The 15,296-nt window shown below is 38.1% G+C and overlaps 1 protein-coding gene across 3 annotated transcripts in view; it reads right to left on the reverse strand.

Moving 5' to 3' along the window:
• The window catches only part of TTK (TTK protein kinase), a 29,618-nt gene extending 14,720 nt beyond the window's left edge, over positions 1-14,898 (reverse strand). Inside the window, exons 1-6 of one of the 3 annotated variants that reach the window (XM_059842561.1) lie at positions 14,824-14,898; positions 13,278-13,447; positions 10,972-11,116; positions 10,471-10,696; positions 6,208-6,314; positions 2,549-2,692 (exon numbers count right to left, since the gene is read on the reverse strand). In XM_059842561.1, the coding sequence (XP_059698544.1) occupies positions 2,549-2,692; positions 6,208-6,314; positions 10,471-10,696; positions 10,972-11,116 (622 nt within the window). In that variant the 5' untranslated portion in view covers positions 13,278-13,447; positions 14,824-14,898. Of the gene's footprint in view, positions 1-2,548; positions 2,693-6,207; positions 6,315-10,470; positions 10,697-10,971; positions 11,117-13,277; positions 13,448-14,736 lie in introns of all 3 variants that reach the window. The other 2 variants (XM_059842562.1, XM_059842560.1) reach the window with 2 other exon arrangements.
• Between the last annotated feature and the right edge of the window lie 398 nt (positions 14,899-15,296).

Here is a 15,296-nt window from a genome sequence, read left to right on the forward strand (position 1 = left end):
TCTTCCACATGATTTTTCTCTGTGGGTGAAGGGAAAGTAATTTCTCAGAAACAAAGAAACCACAAGAACTCAGAATACACTAATGAAAATACATCAATGCCCTAATGAACACACATTCACATTACAACACAGTTTAATTCCTCATTTAGGGGACAATGTGGAGGACAAGCTATTTTAAGCAGCTTCAGATAAACAACAATCACTTGAACTCAGCTATTTTCCTGACAAACCCTTTTATAAAAATGTAAATTAACATCTGGTTATTTTCATTAATATCTCTTCAATGCTACAAGATTTTTTTTTTAATAGACTCCAAAGAGCATATTAAAAAAAAAAAAATCAAAGGCAACAGGAAGTGTTCAAAGCCAGGTTGAAAGCTTTGAGCAACATGGTCTAGTAGAAGGTATTTTTGCCCCATAGCAGGGGGGTAATCCTAGATGACATCCCTTCCAATGTCCCTTCAATGTCCTTTCCAACCCAAACCATTCAAAGATTCTAAAATACTATATGATCTCTTACATCACATAGGCCTTGTGTTCCATCAGTATAGGAAATTATCTGCTTGACCAACAAGATCCATGGCTATCCACAGCCTTCCAAAAAAATCACAATTTAAGGACTTCTATATAATACTTATCATCTTAACCTTTTTAAACTTGTATCAGCTCATTAAAATGGATTTTGCTTTTCTTTTGAACTCTCCCATATCCCTCTTCTACTTTCAGCCAGAAGTCAGACTTCTGGTAGACGAACAGTGCAGTGTTGGCTACTTCTAATACTCAGTGTTTTAGGAACTACTTATGCCAATAGACCAAACTACTTGTTTAAATAAAACAAGTGCCTCAATGTACAGTGTAGCTTTATTACCACGCCAGGACCATCACCATGTCACAAATGCAACCCATACTTTCTTTTTTCCCCCCTAAAATTTTTTTCAACTTTTCCCAACTAAACACGTTTGATTGCACCTGGTATGTCAAATACTTTAGATTGCCGTGCACAAATGAAAGAGGAAAAATGAATTAAACCAAAGATTTAATGACTTGATGCACGGTTTGTATTTGCATCACAACACCAACAGCGCATAACTGTCAAAAGCATTCTGTAAAATTTTTGGAAGCTGTGAACAAATGCATTTCCATATTTTCAAATAAAAAACTTTTAAAAACAGTTCTTCAAATGGTAATACAAAACAGAAAATACCTAAATGCCAATATACTAAAATAGCCTCTGCTGCTCCAAAGGACCATACAAAGGACATTCACTTAAAGCCTAATTCAGTGATTTAGCCCATGTATGTCCCGGAGTTTGAGATATTTCAAGTCTGGTGTTATTTACGTTTTCAAGTTTAATCTTTAAATCACTGAATTAATAATCTGCATTTTTCAAATACCTAATTACAAACCCATATATATGAAAAAACAAATGAGCCTACTCTTGCCCTACAGTTCGCTGCTTCCTAACTGGCAGGCAGGGTTTTGCCATTCATTCTCACAGTTATTTCCTTAGCTCTGCAGCAGCAAATCACTAATGTCAGCAAAAAATTATACAATCCATGAAGGATATTGGTATCCTTCAAGATATTCTCCTGTGGCACAGCACATCAGCAGTGGCATTTATGATGTCTATATCCGACTAATGATAAACAGAATATGACAGAAAATAGAGTTTATTAGAAATGAATGCCATAGCTGAATACTATTAAAAAGGTTCACCCTCACTAGTGTTTCAGTCAAAGGTTGATTCAACAGGTGCCAAGCAAATCTCAAACGCCATTCCAGAAAATATATCGCTAGGAAATTAAATCAGACCTATTTTACATTAATCCTGTCCTTACACAATGCAAAAATATGGAAGTGTTAGCCACCACTCTTGAAAGAGTTAGCTACACACACTTCAATGCTGAAGTCAAACCATATTTTTTGCTCAATTCCACTCCAAACAAATTTATCTCTTGAAAACTTCAAGAAATAACTGTTCCCTTTTTGAAGTTATATACCCATCAATAAGGATCACTTAGGATTTATGACACAGCCAAGCACTTCAGTTTTGTACTGACAAACATATGGGTTTTCTCCAAAATAAAGTTGAAATGGATTATTTTTCCTAGATTCGACTTCACTGAAATGACTGTCAAATCTTTCCCAGCCTGACACAAGATATACCTCCAAGCAACCTATACATGTGTAGCTTAGTCTGTATATTTCAGTCCTAATTCTTCTCTACCAGCAGCTCTTACTCTTAACTCTTCCTTCACACTTAGAGCTGCAAGTCTCTATTACAAACTGCAAATCCCTGATGACAGGCCAGAGGAACACCCTCTGCAGAATTACAGAATTGACCATAACACAGCTCCTGCAACTATGGTCACTGCACTGAAGATGGAAACAAACATTGAAGAAATGAGACTTATAATACAGACAAATACATCTGTTTATTGGGCAAAAGAGATTCTGAGTTTATATCTAGAAGGGACAAACACTAGCAATTTTTTCCAATCTAGAATCACAACATGCATAAGCAACCAGCAAGAAGAAACTGTAATTACCTGCAAAGTTCTCCTTCTCTTCATCTGAAAGTAACTGCTTTTTTTTCAAGTGTAAGTTTTGCAGAGCAGTTTCCAACAATTCCAGAGGAACAGCAGAGCACTCCACAGCTTTCTGAAGGATCTGCTTACACTTCTTCTCATTTTCTAAGTGTAAGAAGCACAGAGTTAGAAATCGCGGAAGTAAAAAAACAATTACACAGCGGCAAGATTTTTTAATGACATGGTTACATTGATGTTGTCTCTTATATTCACTTTGCATAGTTCTATGAAGCAATTGTTCATTAGGGACACCTCACCTTACAGTGCCATTTTAAGGAAACTGCCTGGAAATAGTTACAAGCAAATCACACAAGTCAATTTTTCACATTAAATTAAACACCAAGTTACAAAATATGCATTTTCAGTGTTCTAGGAACTGTAAGAAAATTGTACTCATTCTTAAAATTTTTTTTCTGTAGTATCAGCAAGGAACTATGACTTTTATGGACTTCCATTTAGATCTGGCCAGGTAAAAATTTTATTATGTATATATTATAAAACATCTTTAATGCACTTAATAGAAATCACATTTAAAACCAGCTATTGTTAAATAAAACAACTCTGGACAGCACTACAGTTAAAAAAAGTGGACAGAAAAGCAAGAACACTTTCTCATTACAGTTTTAGACATTACTAAATGACATAAAAAGAGAACTTATAAAAGAGCTGGAGTGGGAAAGGGAATGTGTTATCAAAACATACTGAAGCAGTCAATTTACATATGTAAGCAGGCATCTATTAGAAAAAGTCAAATAAGGAAAACAGTGTACTGTAACCACAACTTTACTTGGTTTGAAGAATATCTGGGCAAAATGATGCAATGTTTTGCTACAGCTGTCAATGCCCCTGAAACCCCAAATGCCCTTCTTCCTCCATTCCAAATCAGGAAAACAAACCATTTTGTTCTTACATTCATGCCACACATATATTATAAGACATACTCAAGTATATGCATAATAGCATATCTAAGAGTGCCATGCCCCCTGCATTTAAAACTCCACTCATAAATGAAGTTAGACATCACTGTAGTTCAGGCTGGTGGAAGTGCAGTGTAGGTACCAGGAACTTCTGATTTAAGTAATCTATTTTAAGAATATTAAATGGATGATACCAAATACTGAAGCAAGGAAGCACCAAAATTAGATGAGCTATAATTTCATTTAAATCGATTTTGTGCTAATTTATTAGAATTTGGTTTTTAACCATATAGTCAAATACTGTTTTCTCTCCTAAATCATTAGCAAAGTGGATAGGCTCTAAGAATCCTAAACCAGCATTCTGATTCTACCTTTTGCTATATTTAGTAACCACACATTACTTCAACAAGACCTGCTACTCAAAAGTAATTCCTCCTAGTATCGTGTGCCTCACTGAGTAAGAAAGAGCATGTTATCAAAACATGTATGTGAAAAACTGCTTCATCCCCCTTAACAGATGAGGAACTAAGGTACAAAAGTATTTCTGAATTCCAACCAGTCCACTTCATCACATGACAAAAGCCTGAATCAAGCATCCTGGCACAACATTTGAAAGAGTCAAGAGTAAAGTTTTATCAATGGTCATGAGAGTTCTGACCAATTCACAGCAAATCATTCCCAAGCACACCACCTAAGGTACCCAAGTAATGACAAGACAACTCCTCATCTGGTGGATTTAAATGAAATTTTAGTCAGTACTTAAGTATAAAAAGAGCCACAAAAAACAGAATGGCACCTTTATCGTGTCACTCCATTTCCAGGTCACTAATATTCAATTATTAAGAAATCAACATCAATTTACCAAGTCTAATTTCACAACTTGAGCTTTAATCTTGAGCAAAACTGTGAGCTAAGGAAGAGAACGTGCAATTAAGTTTTTCTTCCTAATGCAAAAGAAAACGCTGACAGGAGTGCCAAGCACTGCTGAAATCACTGAGACGAAGCAACAAAGCACTACCCTCCTTTCCCTCTGGCCTAAGTGGACACAGTGAAAAAGGAACAGCACTCTTAAGTAACAATTTACAACTCACATGTTCCACTAATCCTCTTTGAAGCACGCAGCAGGGACACTGTAGCTCCATACACATTACTAAAGGACACCTAGATCAGCTCAAGGGTAACAGATACAAATCAGAGAGCACACTGCAGATAAAACAAAGCCGATCATAACTGGCTTATTTCCTTTGGGATTAGGACTTCATTCTAGGTTGATTACTTACTGTCAAAGTAAGGTATACTACTGCTTGAACACATCCCATAACTACAGAATGAATTTAGTCACTGGTAACCTGCAGCAACATTTCTTTATTAAATTACACAAGAGTTTTACTACACTTATTTAACAATATCTTTGTTATTGCAGTATTAGTGTTTAATTATCTGTTTAAACAAACATCCAGTGCACACAAAATAAATTATTATCTTCTTTTTACTACTGTTGAGAAGTTTGTCTCAAGTCTATATTAGAACAAGACTGGTCAGATAACTGACTTAAGCGTAACACAGAAACAGTGTAATTTCAAGACACAAACACGCAGATTTTTGTCTTTCCCCCCCCCGCCCTGCACAGGAGTCATTCACAAAACATAACATGTACTTCTCTGGGAGGGGGGAGTTGGTTCTTAACTTATCTGTAAAGAAAAAGTGGAAAATCTGAGATGACAAATGAGAATTTATTTAGAGATTTTAACAAAATGGCTCTGCCTCATGGGCCATACTTTGAGCATCTAAACAATATCCTAAAATACAGTTAAAAAGTAGTACTGGAGCAAAAATGTATAGACAAAACCACTATCAGAGAAAACTAAACAGAAGTAAAGAAAGACAACCAGTAAAATGTATTCAGAATCTAGAGTGTAGAATAGACAGATTCATTCATTTAGTGTAGCTAAGTTCGGGAAGAATTTCTCATACTAGGCAGTATGAGAAATATAAACAACATACAACAATATACAACAACTTGCATGATACTGAAAAGAACATAAAGGAAAGCAAATCACAAAAAAGATTAATATATTCATCAAGTCTTTTCCATTTAAATAAGAAAACAGCTTTCATGGAACATGCTTGTCTTCCTGTACAGAGCAAACTATCAAAGGAAGACATACCCAGGGTGACATATGTCACTGTTCAAATCAACCACTGTATCAAAAGAGACTCCCAAAAGTACAAGCCTGTGGGCAGCCAACAGGGCCTTACCAACAAGTACCAGGGCAACCAAATTGCACATTGACAGTGTATTGTACACTGTGTACTAATTAAAAAAAACCACTCAATCTACAGATGCTTTTTGGAAGACAGAATTTCTTCCACAAGCAAGCAAAGTATTTGAGCCTCACTTTTCGATGCAAGAAGAGCCTTACTCATAAGTCTTCCACTGCAAGATCTAAATTAGTAAAGTAGAAACTACTAACAATTTTCACCTGGTTTGAAAGTTATTTCTATAACAGAAAAAACATCTGTGTGCATATTTTCACTTTAAAAGTGAACACACACTCTCAGTAAATTTCAATTTTAAAATTCCCGACTTTTTTCTCATTCCATCTATCAGTTTCCTTACAAATTATTTGAGGGAACAGAAGTTTAAAACGACAAAACTGAGAACACAGAACAGCAACATCAAACAAGTTTGTTTTTACACACCTTGTGATAGCTCAAACTGTGCAAAAGCCACATGCACAAAAGCAAATTTCTTGCAGTTCAGTCTGGCCAGATGAAATTGGTCCCGTGCCTCCTCTGGATCTTGAAGGCTGTAAAGACAGCACACTCATAGTTATACAAGGTGAAGAGCCTGAGAAGGATGAAGTTCCATGTACTGGATGAAGCCTTTAAATACCTTTGAAAAAGCAACCCACCTGTAGGCTAAAGATTTTCCTCTTTCTTAGAACAATCAGTGAACTACAAATAAGCAAAGAATTTTAAACTCTAATTATTGAAAGATATCAAACTGAACCTTCCCAAAACTCAAAGGACTCAATCCTTAAGCTCTTTCACACTTGACAGTTCATTTACTTTTGGCCAGTTTTAATCCTAGTGTTACATTCAGCCACAGATTGCTGAGCAGGTTCATGTTTACACACAGCACACCAATTTTTAAATATTTGAGAGCAACTACAGCCTATGCAAATACCAGTCAAGACACAAAAGGCCTAAATCTACATCACTATGAAATACATTAATGTTATGTTTCAACTGACATTAAAAAAAAAAGAACTTAACACTTTTACCAGCAACATCTATAATAAAGGAATTATTTCCTAAGTTCCCCCTTGACTCAACAGGTACACAAAGGTACCACTTAGAAGTGGGAAGAGCAAAAACATTATGACTGTCGTTCAAAATAAAAGAACAGAAAGATACAAGGAAAGGTAAGGAACATTTTCAGTAGAATTCTACAGAATTTTGAGTGCAAGAAGTTTTTCATGTTACTTAGGCATGTAACTATAGTCACATAGGTTTACTGAACTCAGCTCTGATCATCCAAAATAGGACAGGCACAGAATAACCCACCTGCAGGCAAAGTCTGACCCAGAGAAATTAAGCTGCAATGTATTAGTTACTTTCAAAGAGCTTGTTAAAATTTAAGTTCCTATAGAAAGCAGCAACAGCTTGGATAGCAATACACAGAACAAGACCTAACACTAGCAATAGGCACCAACTGTCACACGCTTGGTGGCACTGTGCTACAGCCAGAAGCATTCCATGAGAGCAGGTCTGGCATTGCAAATGCACATTACAGAAAATCTTAGAAGCATTTGCTGTCTTCAACTATTTCAGAGCACACTCAAGGGTTCTTCAGATAAACTTGGTATAATAATAGGTCAAAAGGTATTGGCACAGCCAGACTGCAGCTAAAGCAGATACCAGGACAAAAAAGGTCCAGTGCCAAGAATGGAATATCCAGTTTCTCACCTAAAGGTTGGGCAGACATGTGATTGCAAGCAGGCTTAGGGAGAAAGACTTGGGAGTGATGGCTGCTGAAAAAGTCAACACGAGCCGGCTGTGTGCGCTTGGAGCCCAGAAAGCCAAACGGAATCCTGGGCTGCACCAAAAGGAACACGGCCAGCAGGTCCCAGGAGGTGATTCTGCCCCTCTGCTCTTGGGAAATCCCACCTGAGACACTGCATTCAGCTCCCAACATAAAAAGGAGAGGGACCTGTTGGCACAAGTCCAGACAAGGGTCACAAAGATGGTTAGGAAGATGGGCTGGAAAAGTTGGGGCTGTTCACCCGTAGAAGAGGAGGTTTCATGGAGACCTCATAAGAAACTTCCAGTATCTGAAGGGGGCCTGCCTGCAGGGAAGGCAGAAAGGGACTTATTGTCAGGAACTCTAGTGGTAGAACTAGGGCAAATGGGTACAAAATGAAAGAAGAAATTTGGCTAGGTGTTGGTAGCCTAAATTTAGATAGTCACAATAAAGAAGTAGCCCTCTTTATTGTGAGAGTGGTGAGACCCTGGAACAGGCTACCTAGGGAGGCTGTGGAAGCATTCAAGGCCAGGCTGGAAAAAGCCTTGAGCAATCTGGGCTAGTCAAAGGTGTCCATGCCTACAGCAGGAGGGGTTGGGACTTGATGATCTCTAAGATCCATTCCAACCACTTGGCATTCTACAATCAGAACAAAATAGTGTTGATAGCAGTAGATACTAAAATCTCAAGCCACTGCCACTGTTTCTGAAGTTTGTGGTGCTGATTTGCTCTTCCACCTTGTTTAGGTGCAACCTTTGGGAGAACAGCAAACAATTCTACTGAAAAGCATATCCCTTCTCCCACCCAAGGTAGTACCACCAGAGCACCTATCAGTGTCACTTAATTTGTACTATCAATATTGCTTTACTTGCAATAGCTAAAAAATAAACCAGAAGCACTCAAAGTCACGAGATGAGAGGATTTTCTTTAACAGAAGCAAAAACCAAGTAAAGATAAAATATATAGTACTGGACAGACTGACAGCCAGTAACAGAGAAGGTAGAGCATAGAACACCAGGGAAATTGAGAACAAAAAATTATGAGCAAGGAGAATAAGTTATGAGCAGTAAGTAAACATGCTAAACACAAAAGATCCAAATAAGTAGCCACTGATTAATCTAACTTCCAAAAATTACAATCAACATTGTTGGTTTTTAGGTCCAACCCACCAAAAGTAATTTCATTGTTGGTGAGATTACAGATGTAGTTCATAAATGTAGTTTCACCTAAATAATTGACATTATATGCTACTCTGGACAAGAAAGTATTAGATTATAGAAATTATTAAGAACAAGCTAGTATCTGAAAGTAATTTCCAAATGAGGAATCATCATTTAGGGAGATTCTATAGTGAAGTTCTAGTGGGATTGATGCTATATCAGATTTTGATGGGTACATTTTTTAAAAGGGGTTTGGAGTGGGTCATTCATCTTTTAAAAGAAATTTTTATCAGGTATGTCAGCAAACACATGACTGATGATATTTGCAAATGAAAAAATATGCAGCAGAAAACAAAAAGAGCAGACCTGAGCTACCTAGTGAGATTAGTAGCCAACATTACAGAATTTACTTAAGTAGAAGTTATTTTAGTACAGCTGTAGAGTGCATTTTAATAGTGAAACAAGACAGACTACTTTCCCAGAAAGGTCCCTAGAGGCTGTAGCAGTGAAACAAGTGAAGATATTTCAGTGAGACATCACAACTAGAACTGCTCATACTATTCATGTATTAACAAGCTACTGACAGCACCTTTCGTTTTGCTTTCTACAATACATCACACAGAATACTGAACATAGCTCTTGCACACATCTTAAAAGTATCCTTTCAAACCATGTTCTAAAGATCAAGTGAAAATAGATCCAACTGATTAGGGAGGCAGGAAATAATCTTTCTGAACTTAAACTCTCCTACAATGAGATAAGAGATGTGACTTGATCACTATTCTGGAAACGAATTTCCACAAACTAGGATCCAGAAGCCTATATTACACAGTTTCTGCTCTGAGGAAAAGCAACTGATCTTTGAATAAAAATTCCATCTTGCGATATATCTTTAAACCTTTCTGGAAGAGATTCTTTACTCCACTTACACAAAAACACCTTCCCTCTTCAAGATACTAAAGATTCACAAGGTCATTATTCACTCCTGTTTCTCAACAGGAGATTCAACAGATTACCTCCACTGTGTGCTTTTAGTAACAGTGATGCAGCAAGGTCCATGCAAAGGACAGTGCAGAGAAATAAGCATTTATCATACTGCAAGATGAAACCACATGCCAAAAAGTCAAATAGGGGGAGAACATACAAAAAAAATATTAGCTATGTTCACTGGAAGATCACCTGCTCAGTTCTAATTGTTAGATTGTTGCATTGTTCAATTACAGCTCTTCAAAATATTTGCTGTAATATTTCAAGTGACAGAAGAACCCCTTACAAAAAATGTTCTAATTATAACCCTGTCCCAAATTATGTCTGAACACGTCTGTACAACTACACTGCTCGAATTCCAACTGAATAAAACAATACATGGTCACAACCAAAACGAATTTTCAAAGCGTGGAACTAGAGAATGATGTTCTGAGACATTCTTCCTATCCTAAAGCAGCTTATTTAACCAAACTGTGATGATCTTGTCCAGTAAGAGAGAAAGCATACTAAAAGCTCAAAAAAGGATTTCATGCTATTCTCTCTTGTACCTTACATAGAGAACCAAGAAAAAAAGTAGTGGGTTAACATCTCTAAATCAAATAGCTCTAAACAATCATGTTAATTAGCATATACAAAAAATGCAAGTACTGTGGAGACAACAAATAAGATAACCAAAGCTACTTACTTTCCACACTCGAAATAATTTGTTGCAGAAAACACTAATGAAACAAGGTATTCTTATCTTAATTTAAAAATAAATGATGAGTTCTCATATTGAAAATTTACACTTACGCTTTCAACTCAGCAAATCTCACAAGGATTCGAGCATAGCTCTCATCTTGACTATACTTTTCTGCAGGCAACGCAGTCACTGCTTGACTGTAACGGCCAATGAGTCTATTGAGTAAGCTAACATCCATCTGAGGAATGCCCTTTTTCTCTAGTTTAAGTAAAAAGCATAGCCAATCTTCTGGATTGTTTGTTGTCATCATTATTTGATTGACAGTTCCAGAGTTATCTGACAGAAAAACAAAAAAGGAGATTGAGTAAAACAGCTGCAAACATGTACAAAAGAAAACACTTTCTATAAGCTTTTGTGAAAGACAGTTACTGGCTATTTTTTAAACAAGATTAAAGCAACAGAGCTAAGAAATAAGAAGAGATTAAATTAACTTTGTGGTCATTAATATTAAAGAAACACTAAACTTGAAATCATTTCAGTTAATGGTTCTTTCACTCAGTCTATGTTAAGATCTTTTGCATAAGTGACAGTAGAATAACAAAACCAAATACCTGTTGTATCAGCTGAGATTTTAGTATAGTTAAATTCATCTGTGATATTATCTTCACTTCTGTATTTGTTTTTCAAGTTTCTAACTCTATTCATGATTGATGCAATCTGTGGCAATCCTCTTTCACTTAGGTCTGTCTCCTCCATCTGCAGGCACAAGGTTAAAAAAAAAAAAATTGAGTTACTGAGGAACCCTGTTGTAGCTCACTTTGATTGGAATTACCATGGGAAAGCCTCTCATGTATCATTTGGAGCTTGAGACTCAACCACATTATGTAACAAAAACTCTATTTAAACCTTTGTCAACATAGTTACACAAGTAAACTACTTCGAAGAAGACAACTTGGACAAAGAAAAAGAACTGGTATTTAATTGATCCATCCAAATCCTAATCCATGCTTCAGAGTAGCCCTTTCCAATAACGTATATTCAGCATTTGAATAAAATGGGCAGTATGATGTGTTGCCTGAAATAGCCTCCAGTCCATCACATCAAATCACATTCTGTACTCATAATTAGGCTGGCTTTAGTTTAGCACACAGTGTTAATCCACGCTCTTTCCCACAGGTTACCACAATTAGTTCTCACAGTGGGTTAAGCAGAAAAGAATTCACGTTCTCTCTGTTCAAAGGACAAAGACAAGTGACACCTATTTTTAAGTTTCTGAAAGGAGGCTTAAAGATTCAAAGACTTCTCATAAGACACTTCTGCCAAATCATCAACATTCTGACAGTTTATCATCAGCTGAGATAACACATGTATATAGCTGAGAGGTAAGAATTTAGGCAATAAACAAAAAACCCTAATGATTTCTTCCTTTTCTGCTTACATTAAACAGCTTTTCCCACATCAATGTTCCATGCATCTAATGAAAATAAGAATTCTAGTAAAAACTGTGCTGAATTTAGTACATGTTCAGAGGGTTTGACATTCTAATTACTGTGAAGCTGGGCCCAGAAACAAAGCAAGCAATGCACTTCAGACATATTACATAGGTTCAAAGAAACACTAAGCTTAGTTCTACAGTGAAATGTTGGTTTTTATCCTCTTGTACTTGAGTATAACAAATCAACAGGAAGTTGCTAGAGGGTTAGAAACTTTAGATCTACTTTTAGGTGAATTATTGCTAGAGAGGAAACTGAATGGAATGAAGTTCATCTGCCTTTAACCCCACCACCTAAAAAATACACCAGGCACCGCTCTCAGGAAGTTCCACAAATAATTTTTAGAGCATTATTCACCAGAAGCTGGCATGTCTTTAAAAGCACCAAGCTCCCAGCTTTCCCCAAGCAAAGACCATAAATCAGAAGGATTATCATGCTTACAAGAGCTTGTTTATAAGGCAAAAATAGGCATATTTCATGTTCATCCTGACCTAGATATGGCTCACCAAGAATACCAAGCCTTTTGTCTATATAGAAGTGTTGTTTTGTAGGTTCAAAACACAGTTTTACTGTGTAAATTCCAAGACTTAGTTCAGCAAAAGCACCATCTACATTACCACTATGAAGAGGCCTTAGCACCTTAAGGGTCTAGAGAGACACTCAAATAGCCTCAAGCAAGACCTATGATGACAAAAGCCCAAAATCCTATGAAAGCTAAAGACTGTAGGCTAAATCAGCAGTATCTGAAATACTATTTTTGTTTCACGGAACAGAAACAAATAAAGGAACCCCCCCCTTTATTTATATTTAAAAATGGACACTGAATAGATTTTAATTTCTGTGCTTCTTTTAATATCTATTTCTCCCCCAGAGCCAATTTAGGCTGTTCTGTAAACTGTCCCATCTTCTGGGGCTCACGCTGTTAAAAATTACATAGGTGATTACTACAGCTAACACTGTTCATGTGCCATTCTGCAGATGATACTTATTTACTTCATAAAGAAAATTTTAGTACACATTCCAGTTTTGCCTTTTAAAAATACCATAGAAGGGGCTACAGGAAATCAGATACTCCAAATCACCTCTTTATAGGTGAGAATACCCATAGAGATCTGATTTTCAACTGCACCCACTCCATCAAAGTATGGATGAAGTCAACTTCTGCAGAACCTGAAGCACCAAGACAACAAAAAGAAATTTACCTCATGTTAAGAAACACCAAAATATCTCATTACAACCATAACTGCTAAAAATTCCCAGGCGGATTTTGGATTTCTTAAACATAGTCTTTATATTTTCCTCACCACTGTCAAAGGTTTGCCATTCTTCCTGCAGTGATAGCTTCCCAAATGCAGCAGACAAAAAGAAAAATAAATTTCTGTATAAATTTGATCTTAAGTTGCAACAATGCACATCAAACTTACATTTCTGGTGTGCTGTTTAACTGCTCTAGGTTCAACGTGTTACAGAGAAAAACTCTCCTGAAGAATGGATATGCCTTGTCAACAAGGTAAGATGGATGAGGGCCAGACTACCTCAGATGATCCCAAGAACCCAAAGGCAAGAAATGAAGTTCTCCATCCTGAAGAAGTTCCTGTGCATCAAAAATTGATGGGTGAAACATTGAGAGCTTATTGTGCAAGCTTGCTTAATCTTCATATCTCAGAAACACAGCCTTCATCAAAATCCATTAAACAATTTCTTAGTTAGTAATAAAAACAGAATAAAAAAAGCTTAAAGATAACATTTTGAATGAGGAAAAGCCCTTTTAGATGTGTCAGCTTGCTGTGATCTTCAGAGACTACGAAGTACGGTAAGGGCATATTCATCTACATATTGGCATGATTTGCCAGCAATCTTTCTACTCATGCCAATGTTCAAACATAAGCAAGTATTCACAGGTTCTTCACCTCTTAATCTGCTGCATAATTACTCTTAAAGAAATCATGTGTCATGAATTTCACTGGTAAATATATATTTTTATATATATTACATTTATAAATATATAAATATATATATTTAAAATCTGACAACAGTGAAAACCTAAACCAGCCACACGGCGTTACAAAGGCACTGAATGGGAACTGAGGCAGTAACTGCAGCATACCCGAGATGAAGAAATGCCTACACGAGAGAAGGTTAGGGAGAACCAGGGACAGGGAGAACACGCAGTGCAAAGATCAGCAAGAACTACCTCTAAATAAAGTGTAGTAGTTAAAGTTACTTCAACGCCTCATACAGACCCACTACACGAGGAGCCAAAGGACAGAGACTTGAGAGCAGTAAATGGATAAAGTGGCGCTGCAGGCTGGTGGTAAGATCCCACATCGATAATAAAAAGAAGTAAACAGCATCCAGTCTTGAAATACTGTATTACATTACTTGTTCTGTTTATGTCTTCCATAGAGAGGTAAAACGACCCCTTTTCTGAAGCATCTACCCAGGCTTTAAAAAAAATACAGTCGATAAAAGTGCATAATCTTCGTTCTGTTTTATTTACAAGTCCTAAATCAGGATTTTTTTTAAAGGGAAAACAAAAACTCCCCAAACTAAGAAAAATCGTCGTCGATTTAAAAAAATTAGCAACACTAGGAAAGAAATAAAATAGCAAAATATTAAAATCTAACCTAAGACACAGGAAGGATAAGACGCCAAAATGCAAAATTGGGCTAAGTAAGAGAAAGACTGAGCAGCAGCGGAGCAGGTGAGGCAATGTGGCATAAACAAAGACCTTGAGGCGGAAGACGCACCCAGGTTTCCTCGCCCTCAGGGGCGGAAGCCCAACGAAGCCGCAGCCCCGGGGCTGCCCAGGAGCCCGGCCCAGCACCCCCGCGGCCTCACCGCAGACCAGCACCTCTGCCGCCCCCCGGCCCCGTCACCCACCTTCCCTCACTCCACTGCTCCCCGGCCCGGCCCCTTCCCCCTCGCTGTCCTTCCCGGGCGCCCTGACCTCCGCCCGGCCGCCCTCACCGAGGCCGCTGCGGGGCCGGGACACGGCTCCGACCGAGCGCGCTCGCGCGCTGCCCCCGGTTTGAATGTGACCGACACCCCAAGAGGGCCCTTCCCATTGGCCGGGAGGCGGGAAGAAGCGAGTCCTGATTGGCTGCAGGAGGGAAACGCGGGCGGCCGGCCCGCTCATTGGCCGGTGGCCGCGCCATGCGCGGCGGTCACAGGTCCTGGCGCCTTGTGGGGCCGAGAGGAGGGGCGGGTGCGCAGGCGCGCTCTTGCAGGTGCGGCCCGCTAGTGGTTCGGGATGGGGAGCGCAGGGATGGGGCAGCTCCGACCGATTTAAATTATTTACCTGGAAATGATTTCTCCGTTTGGCCATGGTCGCTTACAGTTTGAAGCTTTATTTAGTTGTAACGGAATATCCGGGCTGTGTGTCCTTACCATTACGTCTCCCTGTACCTTTTCCTGCGAGGGATCGTTCCTAAGCCGGTCCC

The sequence above is a fragment of the Haemorhous mexicanus genome, chromosome 3 (assembly GCF_027477595.1).
Source record: "Haemorhous mexicanus isolate bHaeMex1 chromosome 3, bHaeMex1.pri, whole genome shotgun sequence".
Classification (NCBI taxonomy): domain Eukaryota; kingdom Metazoa; phylum Chordata; class Aves; order Passeriformes; family Fringillidae; genus Haemorhous; species Haemorhous mexicanus.